This window comes from Aphelocoma coerulescens, chromosome 2, assembly GCF_041296385.1.
Source record: "Aphelocoma coerulescens isolate FSJ_1873_10779 chromosome 2, UR_Acoe_1.0, whole genome shotgun sequence".
NCBI lineage: Eukaryota > Metazoa > Chordata > Aves > Passeriformes > Corvidae > Aphelocoma > Aphelocoma coerulescens.
Window position 1 is genome coordinate 107,881,001 of NC_091015.1, and position 18,851 is coordinate 107,899,851.

Consider the following 18,851-nt stretch of genomic DNA (forward strand, 5'->3'; position numbering starts at 1 on the left):
AGCTTGTTTTCTCTCAGGGGATCTGTATTTCACAACATTTGCTTCAAGTCAACAGGTTCTTATGGAGCCAGAGCCTGGAATAAAAATTTGGATTCCCACAAGATATAGTCTGTGTAGCCATGTTGCTCACCTGCCTCCACAGCCACAGAAGTGTCCCTCCAAGTTCCCAAAGTTGCTTTCCCACCCAAGTCATTATTTAAACCTTAGAGACCAAGAGCCAAACTACAGCACAATTATTTATTTTCTCTTTTGGTAGTACAAAGGCAGCTTTACAAAAACAGCCAGTAGTCACTACCACAGTGAAATCTGTTACAACCTGATTCCCTGTGAATTGAAACCTGCAGGCAGGCATAAACTGCAAGAGACAAACTGCTCTTCTAAATCACTCAGCAGAGACAGGTGTCTCACTACAGCTTGAGCACATTCCAGTGTAGCCCCATAATCTTGACTACTTGTTTCCAGGACATACCCAGGAATAAGAACCTTAAATTGGCTGGCAGTTCTGCCGCTGCTGTGGCTGCTTAAACTGCTGAGAGTAAACCATTCCTCTTGCTTTACAGGAAAAGTAGATGAATACAGCAAACTGAAGTGATACAGAGGGGACCAAGATGCAGTTCAGGACTGCTGACCAGTTCAGGAATAGTCTGTTCATTTAAAGTAAGCATTTAAAGAAGTATTTTTGGTGTCTCATGTTCTTTGTCAAGTGCAACTGCACACTTGCCTCTCCCCTACCAAAGCAGTGGAGTGTTGGTAGAAAAGGGGAGCCATGTTAGACTTGGTAATTGATGATATTTTGCAAGAAAATTCAGACTTCTGATCCATAAACCAGAAGGTGAGGTGTCTAACTTAGTCCTTCAGCTGGGAAACTTCATAGAGGTATGCACCAAGCATCTTCACCCCTTGGATGTAGTTGTACCTGCAAAGAAGACAGTTTCCTTTAGCAGTGTCTTCACTGAGCTGTATTTCTAGCAGATGCCCTTTTTGCAAAGCCCACTCATCAGTCCTAGGCACATGACAAACTCTACAGGAATTGCTGCTGCAGGCAACAGGCACTACAACCCAAATCTTACATCTTCCCTGGTAAGACAGAAACACCATCCTTGGGGGAGAGGATAGCCAAGTTTAGAGACCAAAGTATAAAACCTACTTCTGGTTTCAAGTGTATCAATCTAGAAACAAGATTCAGCTACAAACTAGTTACCCAAACAGTCAGTCATTCTCTGCTGGGGAGGATGGCTCTTTGCCATCCAGAGAATTAAACAAAAGCAAGAGCTCAATTAAGTGTTTTTTGTAACACATGCCAAGATCCACAGTAAATTCACCCCAGCACAGGAATAAATATTCTCTTACCTATTTAGCTTTTCATTTTGAGAGTGGGCACCATCATCTGCAGCTCCAACAGGAAGCAGCATGACATTCTTGCCTGTGGCTTCTTGAAAAGTAAGGGTAACAGGAATGCTTCCTCCCTCCCTTGTCAGGTCTGGTTCAACTCCAAAAACTAGAAAAGTGATACTCTAGTCAGTTTAGAGTTTATATTTTTTCCAACAAGTCCTTACTTAAGCCATCAAGTACCCATCTGTACCAGGTGCTGACCAAATCAGCCAGACTGCAAAGGCCACAGACCTGTGGAGCTTCCCCCCACATTTGTAGCACTGGAGTATTGTCACTGTCAGAGTTCAGTTCAATTACACACCAATACTTCATCTGAAAGCCTCTTTGTACTCCAACACAAGTTAGATTTGCTCTAGCTGCCCTATACAATCTAGCAAAACTGATCAAGAGGGGTGCTGTGATGACCAAACTTCATCGAATTTGGCTAAGCAGGTGATCTGAACTGACAGTTTCATCCTTATGCAAAAGTAACACCATACCAACCAACTTGTCCCAGAACAGTGGAAATTATTTTGATATCCAGAATCTTTCCTTCCTGTACTTAAGATTTCAGTTTAAAGTTTGCACATAACATGCTTCCTTACTTAGTAAGCCAAAGTTATTAGATGTGAGTGCAGAACACTAAATATTCAGCAAATATAACCTCCTCAGTGTTTCTTGAGGTGCTGGAGGAAGAGCTTTTTTAATCCTACCAATGCCAAGTGAAAAACCCACTGACCTGTCTTCATGGCCCTCCTACCAGCCATGTAGTGGGGATGGTTGAAGTCTGACACCCAGGGTTTTCCACCATGGCCTAAGTACACTCTGAATTTGTTGGGACTCTGCAGCTCCGCAAACTTTTTGTTCAGGTAGTCTTCAACCTGTAAGAAAGATTGAATGATCTTATTTACTATTAGCACTTGTACAAATACTGGCAAAGTTCATATTCTAAAAGCATCTTAGGGACTTGTAGGTCACTACAACTGTGCAGTAATACTTTTCCTATTGCTCTTATTTTGTAGTATTCCAATGATTCTCTGCTCTGAAGTCAGAATATCTTCTTTAGGCAAATTAGCAGTATATTGTAGAACAACTAGCCAGTATGTCAAACACTGCTGCTTTTGAATATGCATTTCTGGCAGTCCAAGTGCCCTACAATTAAGTCAGTGTTTACTCCTAAGCCCTTTTGAGTTTACAGAAGCTAGGTAACCAGACTACTACAGTCCCCTGGAGCACCACACAGGATTCCCTCAGTTATCTCGTGTTGAGGTGCAGTACAGGGGAGATGGTAGGAAAGCAAATGAATAGAACTGCTTTAGAAAACAGAAAAACTCTTCCCCCAAGGCAAGGTGAACAGAGATTTGGAGACACTAGTTTAGATAGCAGCAATTCATCTCAACATACATTCTTTGTGACTTCTTCAGGAGTCATGTTTGGCACAAGTCTGATTGAGAACTTGCCAATCACTTTCCTAGGAATCACAGTCTTGGCACCAGAGGCTGAGAAGGCTCCTTCAATTCCATGGAGAGACAAGGAAGGGTATCTCCACCTGTGCATAAGGATCTCTCTCTGCAGACACAAAGAGAAAGATGCAAGGTTACATGAAGTCTGACAGAGTTCCCTAAACTAATGATTTCTTCAACCTAATAAAGAATTTGCAAGAAATAATGCTTTTTCCCATGAGGAAATGCAGCTCACTGAAGACCACTCAGAAGCTGTTACTCATATTAATCACACATTTTGATACAACAGCTGGGTTCTCAGCACCTTAAGAGACTCAGTAGTTCTAGTTTGGCTCTATCCTACCTCTGTGGAACTTATGGGACATGACCAGTCTGCTTCTGGCAAGGACATGAGCACCATTTATAAGGTGCTCAACCACAGTTTGTAGGGAGCATTGAAAGCTTTAGCTCCCACTGCCTCAGGACAGGCAGGTACCTTCATCATGAACATACTGCTTAAGTTCATGTTTTCTAAAAGCCTCACCACAGTTCAGACTGAGGCTTAGAGTGTTCTTTTCTTTATATCATCAGCTGTATTAAAAAGCCTTAACTCCCAGCTGATTAAATTGACCACCACTGCCTTCCAGGTACACTTCCTGCATTTCCTCCCTGTTGCCTTGGACACAGCTGTTCAATACACTGGATCCTGAATTCAGTGCAGCTGTTGAGTTGTTCTGTGCAGACAAGTACAGTGTCTCAAGCCTGAACTTTACTGCAGAAACGCAGGAGACTTAGAAATTTTGCATCCTTTATGTTACAAGTTTGTTTTTTTCCAGGTACTACCTGCCTCCAATCTTCTCTCAAAGCAAATGTAGCTGCCACAGTTCAAATCTCTCAAGCACATTTGTTTCTTATCTGGAAGTTACAGCTCTCTCTCTCTTCTCTCTCCTTAGCCCCAAAACCCTTCTTGCATGTATGCAGCCTACAAGTCCCTTAGTTGGAATTTCAGTTTAGCAAAGACTGAACAGCTTCAGCTCAGTATCACAAAGAACATCTTGCCATCTCCTCCTTATATCCAAGCTATAATTCATCCAGTACTTTAAAGGACAAGGCTAAACAAGGAAGTCTGTGTGCTCCCAGTTGATATAAACCTGAGCATGTAAAGCCAAGGTTGAGGATATAAACTGTTACTTATACCTATTTGAGTTAAGTTTGAAGTCTCCTCCTGACAGTACTAGGACAGAAGACAGACCTGCCCATGTAAACTTGCCTTTTACAACACCTGTGTCTGCTTTTTATGACAGGAGATGTATTTACATCTAGAGTTTTAAAATTAGTATGTAATACCCGTACCTTGTAAGATTCAATGCTGTTAAAAGCATTCATTTGGAGAGTTCCCAGGATGAAGATTCAACTTTAGACATGAGTTTATTGAGCTTGAGGCTGTTCAAAGATTTGGGCTGCCTAGTTCATGATTACAAAACAGTCCTTGTTTGCCAGGTCTAGGAAGATGTTCAGCAGGTCAGCCTTAAATTCAGCACAGCTAGGTTTCAAGCTGTTTTCTCACCTCACAGGCAATCATCTCTGAGCAACTACTTTATTTCTAATAACCCACTGAACTTCCTACAGATGAAGAAAATCAGGTGTTTTGTGTAGATTGTCATCTGACCTCTAGAAAGCTGCCAACATTCTTATCAACATCAACAGAATGGCACTAGATAAAGTTCTGTTCAAGTTTCAAATGCTACTTATACAGAGTAAGGAGCAAATTTAAAGTTAAGGCTGCTTGGGTTAAACATGGGATAGCCTTCACTAACTTTTCGAGCACCTAACACTAGGAGTACCTCTGCAAAGTGTTAAGTCTGCAGTCAACCATACAGTAAGCAAAATCATCTTCAAGGCATTCTCACCATTTTGAAGACATCAGATTAATCCTCTACCTAATAAATTACTTGGTAACTACATACACATCCACAGAAGCTTGTTTCTGTCTCCTACTAATACAGACAGCTTGCTCTAGACAGGGTAGAGAAAGAGTGCAGTACACCTTTGCATCATGCAGGAGTCTTGTTGCTCCTACATCTTTTGCATATTCTGTCAGGTCAAAGTCAATCTTCTCATATAATGCCAGCTCTTCATCAGTAACAGGTGCCACTGCTTCATTAACACCTGGGATGAGGATTTTCCCCTTCTTGTCCACAAGAGAACCTGTAAACAAGAAGTACCTAATATCAGTATTCAACCAGGAGATACAGGATGTCATTGCTGCAAACACTTTCCTTGGCAAACAGAAGTCTTGGCCTTCTGAAAACTCAGAAAATGTAATGAAATTCAGACTTCTGTTTCCCAGAGCATGCACCACTGAGCATGCAAGACACTTAAAAGAATTTGTCTCTATCCAAAATGTGCACTTGCTTGCTACTGTATTTAATTCTACTGCTACATTTGGATGGCTGAAGGCAGGATTCCCAAAGAGTTCAATATCACATCCACAGCAGAGTTTGAGAAGACAGCTGATTTAATTAACACGCAAATTTGCAGTAAGATTTTAGGGAAAGCTATGAGTAGATAGACAACTTCTTGGCAAGATCTTCAACACATTTCTGTATCTAAGGCATTAGCTTTACATACCTGGCAAGCACCATTTCACTGGTCACTGCTTTGCTACTGCAAACAGTCCTTAGCAACTCCCTCATTGCAAACTCAGTCACACTTTGATGGTTCTTGCTCCCATTTTAAATGCATTCAATGAAACCTGTTTTTTCTTACCCATTAGAGCAATGAGATCTGTCATGGCCTCATGTACTGAACCACCATAAACTCCAGAGTGAAGGTCTTTGTCACAACATTCTACCTGATTGAAGTGAATGAAGATTCAGGTCAATTTTTAGCACAAAGATACTGCCATGTAGGGAGGAGACTAGAACAGCCAAAACCTAGCTAGAAATTAATTTGGCCAAGGGTCAAGGAGAGTTCCCATCATTTCTTAAAAGCAGAGGGTAGTGTAGTGACAGGGGATGAAGAAAAGGCAGAGGTATTTAATGCCTTCTTTGCCTCAGTCTTCAGTATCAAGACCAGTTGTCCCCAGGATGCCCAGCTCCCTGAGCTGGAAGTTGGTGATAGGGAGATGAAGGAAGCCCATAATCCATGAGGAGATGGTTAGTGACCCGCAATGCCAACTAGCCACCCACAAGTCTATGGCCCCAGACAGGATCCACCCCACACCAGAATATTGAGGGAACTGGCAAAAGAACTTGTCAAACCACTCTCAATCATCTACCAGCGGTTCTGGTTAACTGGAGAAGTTCCAGCTGACTGGAAAACTATGACAGCTGGTGAGGGGTCAGTAGCTCTGACCAAGGAAGCTGTGACCGGTGGGGAGAGATGGTCCCAAAGGAGATCACCTTCCCGAGGCCCGGTGTCTTCCCTCAGCTGCCAGCTGGAGGGCCCATGCAGAAGCTCTCAGCTCTTTAGTGATTGTCAGCTCTTGATTTCAGCTCAGCTCTGCAGGGCAGCCTCCAGGCCAGACCAGGGAGAGAGACACGAGAGGCCCCTGAGCTGTTCTGCATGAGGCAGCTTTATTGGTCCGTACTCCAGCAAAGGGGAGCCAGGGACAAGCAACACTCTGCCCTTGCAGGGGCAGGGGGGGAGCTTTATAGGGATACAGGGGGTGGGTGTCAGAGGGTAAAGGCCAATGGGCTACAAAGGATCTGCATAGGGTCTCCCAGAGGATTCTGGGTTTGTTGTCTTCTCGCCATAACTGAAAAAGTGGCTGCCTTTCCAGGGGAGTTCTGCTGGGAGATTGAGCAATCTCCTTATCTCAGCAGACATCCCTCCAGGGCAGGGGCTGGGTATACCCCACAGAAAACCACAAATGTGAAACCCTTCTATAAGAAGGGTCCCTGTGGATGAAGATATCTATGCTATGAGACAATCCTTCAGTGAAGGTGTTGGCTTATCTTGCTTCACATATCCAAAAGCTATCCCACCTACCCAAGTATCAGATAGGACAGCAAGAGAAGGATGTTTAGACAATTAGGAAAAAACATTCCATGTAAGTAGTCAGTTTCATCTTTTCTGAAAAAAAGCTACTGGCATGAAAAGGTTTGAATTACCACTCTTCTCCAGGAAATTTCAGTTTAATAATACTGGATTTGCAGTGTATATCAGCACTTACCTCTATGAAGTAGTAGCAGATACCTCTCAAACCATAAGTGATACAAGGCTTCTTCTTGCCTAGCCAGTAGTTGTCAGAAATGCAAACATAATCCACATCTTTAAAGAAAGCATCTCGCTGAGCAAAAATCAGCTCATCAAGGCCTTCAGATCCTGACTCTTCCATACCCTCTAGGCAAAACTTAATATTTACTGGAAACTCCTTTGAAATGAAAAACAAGAACAGGTTAAGCATGTGAAAACACTTGACTCCTTCAGCAATCAGTAATTTTCATCTATCATGTTCAAAGCAGAAAAATAGACACAGGTAAAGTAGTTCTGTGGCAGTGGAATTTGTTAATTATACACAAATTGGTTTAAAGTTTGGACTGTGCTTATGTTGAGGGCATTTATACCACCCATCATTTGATAGAATTCAAACACTTCAAAACAGTCATAAAAACTTAACCTTGGGAACACAGCAGAAATCTGTTGCCAAAGGTAAGCCACCAGGCTAGAAAACTAAAACAACAGGAATTGCATGTCACAGTAGGAACAGAGCTACCCTGCCTATCCAGTCTAGCATATTCTATATACCTAGACAGCAACCTAGAACTGGTTACTCCTCTTAAAAGTGATAGGAACTTGTCTTGCAAGATAAATCAAACACCCTGAGCTATTTCTGATTGCACATTTTCTTCAACAGAAATAAGCAAAGCTCCCAGTTTTGGTGTTAATAAGTGAACCTCCCCTTAGAGCTCAGTGGCAGTGAGACATTAAGCTTTGATAAATGCCAAATTAATCTGGCATCCTTACATGATAGTGATCACATTTGATTATTCCTCCTGCTCCACATGCTGGCAATATGTATTTTCCTTCCTACATATTTCATTAAAGGAAAATTGTTAAAAGTGCAGCCCAAGAATCTGTAAGACTAACTCGTCAGCAAGTCAACTCTATTAGGAAATCAAGGAATTTACAGGACTATTGCATCATTCCTCCAATCAGCTGAATAAGCAGGCTTCCCTCACGAGGGTTTGTGGCTTGGATAGCATTTACTGCTGGACTCAGCTGTGTGTGAAAAAGTAGAGTATGTTTTGGGCACACACCTGGTTAGTTTGTTGATAAGCCTCCAAGGCATTCAGCCAGGCAAGCACTGGACCTTTGTCATCTGTTGATCCTCTCCCATACAACTTCCCTGTAGAAATAGGATACAAATTAATCATTGAAGAAAAAAAATTATGAAGTTTCATCTCATCTACAGGAGAACACTTTTTTTGGATAACTTTTTTAACCCTGCTTCTATAAAAACTTTCATTTCTGATTCTTCATAAGTAGCAGTTTTACATCCTGCTTCACACGTGGGATAGGTACAGGACTGCAATTGCTCTCCCACTTACAGAGCTACCCCACCTCTTCCCCCAGCTGTTCCCTTGACAGGAGTTTAATATATGCCTGGAAAAGATGTAACTGCCTTATCCTTCACAATATGATTTTCTACAAACATCTAAGTGTATAGAAACAAGTTCCCTCCTTTCAACAGAAATTTATCAGGTATTAGCTTCAGTTCAATGATTCTTTGTTTGAAGAATAAGAATTCAGTAGCAAGTGACAAGTCACTTCTCTGGATTCTCCAGATAAAAGTGAATCTCCCTAGAAAGGAATTTAGTCAAAGACAAGTTTCACAGGCCACAGGGAATTCCCAAAATATGTAGCACATGGGTTCACAGCAGAGGCAGTTTTATCAGTGCAACTCAGAGCTGTGGCTACAACCCCTCAGCATCCCATGTAACCAGTGACAGAACTGGCCAGACAGCTTGCAAAGGTAAAGAGCTATTGGTGAATGACTCCTGCATGGCCAAGCTGCACAGAGGCAAGCCACAGCCTGAGGCAAGTCTAGGTCTTGCTAGCAGATGAGATAACCCAACTTAGTAACTTGGACTCTGCTGCCTGTGACTAAGTGCCCAAGCAGAAGTACCAGTTAGCACAGATACTCCTTTTTCTGGCAATCATTAATGCTTATGCAACACAAGTGGTTAATGTCCTTCTATTAATATGACCTTTGACACTAACACTGAGAAAGTGAAACAAAGAAGCAGCTGTTGGAAGCACCACTTTAAATAGAAAGAGTTTTAGTCTTCTTGCCCACTGGCAATGCTGTTTCAACAGGAGATATTGCACCATTACTTCACCCCATTTATGAGAGAGGGACAAGTTCTGGGGCACTACCTCTGCCAAAGAGCTTCTGTAGTACTCATAGTAGCACAATTAAACACAAGGCAACCCAGAGAGGCTGCTGTGCCACTCCTGTCTCCAGCCACAAAAGTTGTTGTGTATTTTTTCTCAGTAATGGTTCAAAATTCCTGCAGTCTGACATGACCTTACAGGCTTCAAGCTGTAAATAGTACAAGAAATTAGTTCTAAAAAGCTCTCTGGCAACAAACAGGCACCATGGAAAGCAGCAGTTAAGATTGTGCTGTAGCTACAAGGAAGAAAATATGCAAATTACCAGCCTAGACTATCAGAAAAGGAAACCATCCCAAGAGCAGCTGCGATTTTGCAGCTTGACTTCTTTACCATTTCCCCACCTGCATACTTTTACATCAACAGTTTTAAATAAACACCCATACCACTTCTTACTCTACTTCCCCCTTTCAGTGGCACCACTTTGGCACAATTGAGGCATACCACACTCGTTACAGAAGTGTTCATCAGTGCCAAGTCCAGTGCTCTTACCATCTCTTTCCACCAGTGTGAAGGGCTCGCTATCCCAGCCATCCTCTAATGCTGCTGGCTGAACATCCAGGTGACCATATACACACACTGTCTTTTTGCAGGGATCTGTGCCCAGTGTTCCCAGAACAATTGGTGGTAGGGGGATCTCTGATCCATCAGGCAGCTAAAAATAGGAAGGTAGAAGTTTTATTAAAATATGGAATGTCAGAGGGACATGTTTTTATCGGATACATGAATTACTTTAATACTATGGAAGTTATGAGAGTAGAGGCAGAGACAGCTAAACAAAACTAATCTACTTAAACCAACTGCCAGAAGCAGGGTGCCAAAGAGGGCCTGATGGCATCATGCCAATTAGTCTCCTGACAAGTCCCAGTAACAGTCAAAATGTTCCAAGCCACTTAGAACTGATAGTTTTAAACTACCAATCCTACATCAGATTTTAGCAGAGCAAGCTGACTGCATGCCAAATTGCCATATCTAATGCTGACCTAAGCATAAGTGATAAACTCCATTCAATATTGCATTCTGTGTTGCTCATCACTGCACTTTCATCCTGTCCACAGTATAGCTCTCTGGACAAAAGTTTCCTGACAGTGGTACCGCTGGGTGGAACATGTGCCTACACCCAAATGAGATCAGCATAACAGATGTATTTCTCTGTACCAGCCTACATCATTAAGCTAAGGGCAGGGTAGTGCTGATAAACTCAGTTCAGGAGTTCAAGAGTTGAACTTGGCTTAATCCCTTGGAATACCCCATAAGCAATTATCACATGCTATTCCCAGTCAGCAAGTACTTCCCTTCCTGTGAACATCTACATACTGTTCAGCAGATCAAGATCAGCTTTGACTTTTTGCTTATATGGGTTCCAGGCTCCAATTTTTTATCAAAAGGTTACATGGTCCTTGGCCAGCTGCAGCTCTACATGACTGAAGCACTACTGCAAGAATTTACACTAATCAATACACAACAAACTGCTGTGCAGCAGTGAAGCAACTTTGATCTGACCAGTTCAGTTGCTTTACATTGTCCCTCACAGATACAGCGGCAACATACACAATGCACTGACTAGCTCTCCCCATACGTAATATAAAACTGAACATTGAAGGTAACCCTTGCAGATGGATTAAAGTTATCTAAATAAAAATATTACATATAAAACTCTAAAATCAGTTCTTGCTACCAAAAAGTTACAGTGATGAAAAGAACAACTTTGTCTCTGAATTAACTGAAACGCTTTTGATGGAGTTTTAGGCTGCAGGTAGTAGCAGAGCTAGAGTTAACCTACAGATTTCCTCCCAAGGCAGCTGTTTTCCTGCTGGAACATGTAGCTACAAACAAGTGTAATCCAGTTGCCAAAAGCAAGAACTGCTCAGAAGGTTCCCATAAACACAGATTTCACCCAGCAGCCTTTCACACCAATTACAAGGACGATCTCCTAGAACTAGCCAACATTCTAATACAAGATTTTTAATGCCACTATCCCAATCCTAGTCTAACAATTTTGGTACGGATCCTACTCTGAGGTGGTGGCTAGGCACTTCAAAGGAGAAGCATATAAGTGGATAGCTCCTTAGGATGAGCTTATCATTATCATTCTCATAAGCACATACATTTTGCTGGGGGGAATAAGCAGTCTGGCTAGCTAAAAATAAGGAGAGAAGTCATTCTTTTAATGATACTTTTGTATCTAGTAAGGGAGCCATGCAATCCTGTGACAAATGTAACACCTCTGAAGGAGCCCAGAAGTCTTTTGGAAGACTTACTGAAACTTCAGTCAGTATCTTTATAGTCTATGGGTGTAAGGACCAATACCAGCCTGTTGTTAAAAATGTCCAGCATTTTTGTTTGCACATGCTCTGTTCATGTTAAATTCAAAAAGTATTTAAAACACATTTAATACAGTCCAAAATGTAATTTAACATCCTTAACCGAGTTCTCAAGGTTTACTATTAACAATAGTTTTTAACAGAAAGTTCAGACTGCATGGCAGGAAAGACATCATTCTACACACCAACAGGCTACTGCCTTTTTTCTACTAATCTGCCATGGAGATGCTCACATACCTTTTGTTTCCCAATATCCATAAGCTTGGTTGTGCCTCCCAGTCGCTCAATATCCTTCGCAGCAACCTCCATCATGCGCTTGATTTCACCCCTCTTCTCCGGCCATGCTGACACACTCTGGATTGCCACCCACTCTGCCAGGCGCTGGAGAGATGGAAGAGCTACAGGTTTTACTGCACAACAGGCACCATGCAAATACCACACCTTGTAATTCAACAAACACTGGTTTAAGCCAACCTCAAATTGAGGCAAATCAGCTCTGTCCTCTGCCCAAAGAGGAACTTTAACCATTAATATTACTCTCAAAAGCTCTCTAAAGCTGCACTCCCCTACAGCTGTCCCTGCAGCGTAGCACAAAGCTTACGGATGCATCAAGTAAGCTCACGAGTATGACAGACTGTGCTTGTTGGGCCTTTTTAGTCACTGTTCTTTAAGTATCCAGAACCAGCTAAAGTCTTCCAGGCATCTCAAAAAGGCCACTTTAGCTTCTTCTCCCCATGTGAGATCAGCAAGAACAATTGGCAGAAATCAAGCTGAACACTTGGCATAGTTCCTGCCTGAGTTCACAGAGCTGTACCACTGATTCCGTCAGGGTGAAAGGGACTACAATACAAGCTGTAACTAAATAGCAGATCAAGCAACAAAGTACCTCTTTGGAGAAGGCAACCTGTCCCTCTGCAGCCCAGCATAAATCATTTCATGCAAGAAAGCTTTGTTCCAGCCTCATTTATATCTTTCATCTCCCATCTCAAAAGGAAAGAAACTATAAACCTAGTTTGGCATTCAGAAGCCACTGTCAGCTTCTTCTACCTCTAAATAAGTCACCAGTTGCACTACACAGTAAGAGATCATTTCCTAATAAATCTACCAAGGACACTTAGGTTCTTGAACAGAACTATGCCAAAACTTAAGAAACAGTCTTCTGGCCTGACTCAAGTCACTCACACTTGCTGCCAGCTCTTCCCTTTCTCCCATTACTTGACATTGTTACTGGGCATACTATATAGATGTAACAACAAACTTGAAGCTGACCACCTAAATTTAATATCCCATAGCTGCCCACGATGCAGGACAAAACTCAAAGAAAACTTACCTGAACATAGAGGTCCTGGTGTTCATCAATGTATTTAAAGAGGGTTTCAAGAGCAGACATTCTGGCCTAGTTTTCAGAACAGTGCTGCTGAAGATTCTGTGACAGAAAAATAACTTAGCCTTCAAAGGTTTAAGAAGTAAGAGTCAGTAATCAAGAGCCACAGGAGACTTTCACCTTTCAGCTTCTAACACCACACACCAAGTTGTACTAATATAAAACTTGAGGCCTCTCCCTTTCATGAAATCACCACAGTGAAGTGGCTAAACAAAAGCCTATTTAATTTCAACACAACTCTTTCTGCCTCTCCCCTCAAAATAACTTTCAAAGCTGAACTGAGCAATCTTGTCTCTAGAGATACTTCAGTGAAATCATATACTTCATTTTACTGCACAAGTACAGGCAAAATGTTACTCAAGTAAAATGCAACTTCAAAGAGTAGATTTCATTATGAGTTCAACTAATAGCATGCCATAGTAGCTAGGTCCAAGAAAGCACCACACTTTGTGTTCTGCAAAGGAGGTTAAAAGCAAGCAGCTGAAGAACTGTGCCTTCTTCAGCCTTAAAGTCTCAGCCTACAACTCAGATTTCACAAATAAGGTCAGAATGAAGCCATGGGAACAGAGGCCAGCCCTGGCAGGTCATGAGCAAGTGGTCAGGGACTACTTCAGTGCTACCACTTCCTTCTTTTGTTTTTATTTTGACTGCTGTCTGCATGAGAAAACCTCTCCCCTTCTCAGTTTTCTGTCTTCCTTACCAGTGTGAAATCAATATTGAAGAGAAATACTGTCCATTAAAGCAACAAAGCAAACAAGCTTAAGCTTAGCTCTCAAGTTAGAACTAAAGATACAGCACCTCATCTAAGCCAGGAAAATAATAAGCTTTACTAATTTCTTATCTCTTTACTCAATAATTTACATAGTTCTGTTCAATCCCAGAATGGCTAAGGTTGAAAAGGACCACTGGAGGTCATCTGGTCTAAGATGTGGCCCCACAACACATTACTCAGGAGGGTGTCCAGGAGCCTTTTGAGTAACCCCAGAGAAGGAGGCTCCCTGAAGTGTCTCTGGAATCCAAGTGCCCTGACCAGGAGAAAAATCTCCAGCCTCCATGTAATACACTAAACAGGCATGTTCAGCAGCTCCAGCCACTGTGATTCAGTATTTTGTTGAGTCAGCTTTATGCCAGATCCTTTAAGCCTTTCTTCTACTTCTACACAGTAGTCACAAGACAGTTGTTAAAACATCTGACTACTTGTCTTAGGATTTCTTCAACAGCTGACTACACTACGTATCTGAAACAAATCCATTCCAGCTGTGAAAATATACAGCAATATCCCATTGTACCCCACACAATATACTGCAGTACAAGCACCACCCCAAATTTAAAAGATTTACACATTTTCTTTCAAGCAAGGTTGTACTTACACAAATACTGGGGTTTGACATACAAAATCCTTTCCCTCACCAGAGATAGCATTAATTTAATTTGGATAACTAGTTTTAAACACCAATTAGAACAACCCCAAATCACCAGACAGGTAAGCATTCACTTCAATAGTCATGAAAGGTGAAAACTGAACACCTTCAGAAGGACTACCCAGACATAACCAAGTTAAAGCAATGCTTCTCACTGAAGCTGGGCTTCCCTAATGAAGCCATGCTCCTCACATGCAGTTAGAGCTCCGGCAGGATTCATGTGGAGCTTTCCAGGAAACCAGCACACAGGCATCAGTCCAGCGCATCTGACCCTCCCCTTCACTCAGCTGGTTTCTATAGCAACCCCAGGGCTCCAGCTTCACAGCACAGGCACAAAATACAACATGTTACATGGAGGTTGACATTCTGTCCAGCACAAACAAGATCTGAACTACTTGTTAAGTCAGGGACTACTTTAAATGTCACCTTAACCATAGTTAAATTATTCTGAAATTAGAAGGGTACTGAATCTTGCAAATCACACTGAAGAGCAGTAAAGAAGCCTGCTCCAGAAAACTTCAAACTACAAAAAGCAAGTGATGGTTACTACATAGCAAAAGGATGGATGCCACTTTCCCCTTCGTCTTCAAAATCAGGTTTGAATTTCCTGTAAATCTTTCAGAATGGAGAGCTGAAATCTTCCTACCGATGCAGAAGAGGCTCTATAGTTTTACCTTTCCACGAGACTATAAAAGCTGCACCTTGAATAAGATAACCCAAGGGATTATCAATGCACCATCACAACTTTACCCTCCTTATCCACAAGCAACATTGGTACGCCAGAGAAAAGCACTGAATCAAGTTAGAAGCGCTCTATAGCCATCATCGAGCCCCATGCTCAGCACTTCGGGCCGAGACTGACTTAAAGCTTAAACCTGGGACTTTACAGGGTTTTGCAGCACTGGGACGAGCTCCCCGCAGCCCGCCAGGTCGGTGACAGCCTCGGGACGGGAAGGAGAGAGCAGGCGCGCGGCGGGCTTCCTACGGACAGCGCCGGGGGAGAGAGAGCGGCAGCGAGGAAGGGACAGGAGCGGAGAGGCGGGGGCAGTCACGGTGCCGCCGCGCCCCGAGGTCGAACGGACGCTCCCTACCGCGGGACACGGAGCAAGGCCCGGCCCGCCGGTGACGCCGCGCCCCCGGCATTCCCGGCTCCGTCCCGCCAGGCCGGGCAGGGCCGGGGCGGCCAGGCTCTCTGGAGCCGCCGCGCCACGGGACCGGCCCCCCGACCCCTCCCGACACTCACGGCGCCCACGCGGTTCCGGCTTCCACCTCAGGGGACGGGAGCCGGCGCGGTCGCGGCGCTTTAAATACCCCCGCGCCAGCCCCGCCCCGCGCCGCGCGCCGCGCCGGCCAATCCGCGAGCAACGCGCGCCCTGGGGGCGGGGCTTGGCCCGGGGGCGGGGCCTTGGGGCGGGGCTGCGGCCTGCCGGGGGCGGCCGCTGTGGGGCGGGCCGCAACTATAGCGGGGTGCCATGGAGGGGAATATATCGCATAGCGAGTATCACATGGGCGGGATTTGTGGGGTCTGGAGCAGAGCCTGTCTGGACAACTAAATTATTCCAGCCGAAGCTGGGAGTATCTTTATCTTCCTACATTTGTGGTTTAGATAGGTTAAATAGATTTAGATAGATTTAGATGTGGTTTAGGTAGGTCCCTAGAATCATGAAATTAATTATAGAATATCCTGAGTTGGAAGGCATCCAAAAGGATTGTCAAAGTCCAGCTCCTGGCCCTGCACAGCACATTCCCAAAAATCACACCACATGGCTGACAGCATTGTCCAAACACTCTTTGAACTCTGTCAGGCTTGGTGCTGTGATCACTTCCCTGGGAAGCCTGTTCCACTGCCCAGCCACCCTCTGGGTGAAGACCCTTTTCCTGATATCCAACCTAAACCTCCCCTGAAACAACTCCAAGCCATTCCCTAGGATCCTGTCACTGGGCACCACAGAGAAGAGATCAGTGCCTGCCCCTCCTCTTCCCCTCATGAGGACATTGTAGACTGCAATGGGGTCTCCCCTCAGTCTCTTCTTCTCCAGGCTGAACTGACCGAATTACCTCAGCCTCTCCTCATACAGCTTCCCCTCAAGGCCCTTCACCATCTTCATAGGCCTCCCTTGGACACTCTAGTGGCTTAATGTCTTTTTTATATTGTGGCACCCCACTGCCCCCAGCCCTTAAGGTGAGGCTGCCCCAGCGCAGAGCAGAGTGGGACAATCCCCTCCCTTGCCCGGCTGGCGATGCTGTGCCTGATGGACAGCCAGGACAGGCTTGGCCCTCCTGGCTGCCAGGGCACTGCTGACTCATGTTCAGTTTGCCATCAGCCAGGACCCCCAGGTCCCTTTTGCAGCACTGCTTTCCAGCATCTCATTCCCCAGTCTGTATGTAAATCCAGGGTTTCCCCATCCCAGGTGCAGAATCTGGCAGTCACCCTTGTTAAATTTCATAGGGCTGGTGACTGCCCAACCCGCTAATTTATCAAGGTCTGTCTGCAGGGCCTCCCTGTTTTCAAGGGAGGCACACATCCTCTCAATTTAGTATCATTGACAAACCAATTTAATATCACTGGTTGGATAAGGGAAGTGCAGTATGAATAGTAAGATGAGAAAGTGAAGTGAGGTCACCTAATGAAGAGTTTTCTGAGCTCCTAACAATGGTGGAAAGAAATAAAGTAATTTAAAGTAATGCAAAAAGATAAAAATTCAGGTAAGGCTTGCTGTTTCCTTGGGCTCCCCTGAATGAAGCCATTAGATGGGAACTGCTGCTGTTCATGAATAGCTCTGATACGTAGAGCTGCTAGCCATGCATGGAGGTAGAAATTTGGTAACTCATATTGGTTTATAGATATTTTTAAAATAAGTGTAACAGTGGCAGTTGGTCCTTGGCTGTAGTAAAAGTATTTGTTACCTGAACTGAGGAAGGTTCACCACTCACTCAAACTGATTGGGCAGTGTGCTTCCCAGTGCCACAAATATTAGGAAAAGTGCTGCTGAAATTTGCTGAGGGCATAAAGCTGGGGAGATGGAGTCAGTACAGGGAAGGAACAACTCTGAAAAATTCACAACCCTGAGAACCACAGAAATAAAACCAGGATGAAATTAGGTAGCTGGGAGCTCAAGAGCTGGAAACAAATAGAAAGAGTGGGGCATACTAGCTGGTCTATGAGCTACCATGGGGGAGAATTACATAATTTGGGAACTTGGCTGGTGGTGCTTTGTGGGGTAAGGTAAGTGCTAGGACCTTGCATGAGGCTGGTCTGGCCATAGGCCATGTTGAGCTGGAGATTCACAGGCTGATGCCAGCCTTGGTTTGTCCCCAGGGAGCTGCCTGGGGCTGGGGCTGCCCTGGTGCCCCCAGATACCTGGCTCCTGGCTGGGGATGGGGTGGGATGGGCACTGGCTGCCAGGCTGCCCCTTACAGGCCCCCATGGGGAGCTCCTGCCACTACTGGCACCCCAGACTGCGAGGAGCCCCTGGCACCAGAACACCTGGCACTGCTCTGTGTTGGTGGGAGAGCAGATGGCAAAATGTACCCCAAATGGAACTTAGAAACTGGAATAAAGTTTGTATTTACACTTACGTTAGGAAAAATCTTGCCTGGAAGCAATAGGGGAAAAAAAAGATTAAAAAATAAGAAAAAAAAAGGAAAGAGAAACTGCTTGTAAAAAGCAGTTTGTTGCATTTATGAGGGGTATTAAGTGACATGACACAGGATGATTTCTGGTGACCTATTTTATTCTCATGTTCATTCATGGAAGCAATTTTTGGTACTTTTTTCTCACATCCTTAAAAAAATTCACAAACCAGAATAAGAATCAAGGACATGAGCTGACAAAAGAAAGGCATCAGAGAAGCATACATTGTGTAGCAAATTTTGTGTACTGTGTTATCAAAGTTTTCTGCAAGCCTGTATTGATCTAAATCCACAAAGGATTATGTGAAGAAAAAACACAAAAACCACACAGCAACTTATCCGGGAGAAAACAACAACTTTTTTTGAAAGATAAGAGGACCAATTATCAGCTTTGAGGGGCTGGTAAATTGTCTTTATGGAAACACAGTTTTGTTTTATACAGCTGTTAATTTGGAGGTGAAAATAACATATGTATACATAAAAATCCTTTGGGAACAGAGGAGAAAGGAGAGGTAGGATAAACCACATTTATCAGAAATGGTTTAGGGACAGGGGATGACAAAGCAAGGTACTTTATAAAGAAAATATAAGGATGCTCAGTGTTCTCTGGTCCTGACAGAGATATCTAAACATCTAAGTTGCTCTATTTCTTTTTTTAATATGTTGTCTTTGAAGTAGTTTTGTTCTAAAGAAATAACTTGTAGGTGCTTGTGCCATTGCTTTTAATCACGGGGATGTAGCTTATGTCAGTCAGCTGAAGCAGTAGCAGCTGAGTAAGTGAGGAGCCTAAAACATAAGCACTGGTCTGGGAGGGGACAGCTGTGTGAATCAGCTTTTTGGATGGCTGTGGACTGAGAGCCACAGGGCTGTGGGAGGT

General features: G+C 43.7%; 1 protein-coding gene across 1 annotated transcript; it reads right to left on the reverse strand.

The window, feature by feature from the left end:
- Nucleotides 1-223: 223 nt before the first annotated feature.
- Nucleotides 224-15,643, reverse strand: CNDP2 (carnosine dipeptidase 2). Its single transcript, XM_069004336.1, has 12 exons — nucleotides 15,585-15,643; nucleotides 12,867-12,962; nucleotides 11,774-11,917; nucleotides 9,705-9,867; nucleotides 8,078-8,166; nucleotides 6,991-7,191; nucleotides 5,583-5,667; nucleotides 4,861-5,021; nucleotides 2,776-2,940; nucleotides 2,111-2,252; nucleotides 1,351-1,498; nucleotides 224-916 (listed from the first exon to the last, which is right to left on the reverse strand). The coding sequence occupies exons 2-12, from the start codon at nucleotides 12,924-12,926 to the stop codon at nucleotides 847-849; spliced, it is 1,428 nt and encodes a 475-aa protein (XP_068860437.1). The 5' UTR covers nucleotides 12,927-12,962; nucleotides 15,585-15,643; the 3' UTR covers nucleotides 224-846.
- Between the last annotated feature and the right edge of the window lie 3,208 nt (nucleotides 15,644-18,851).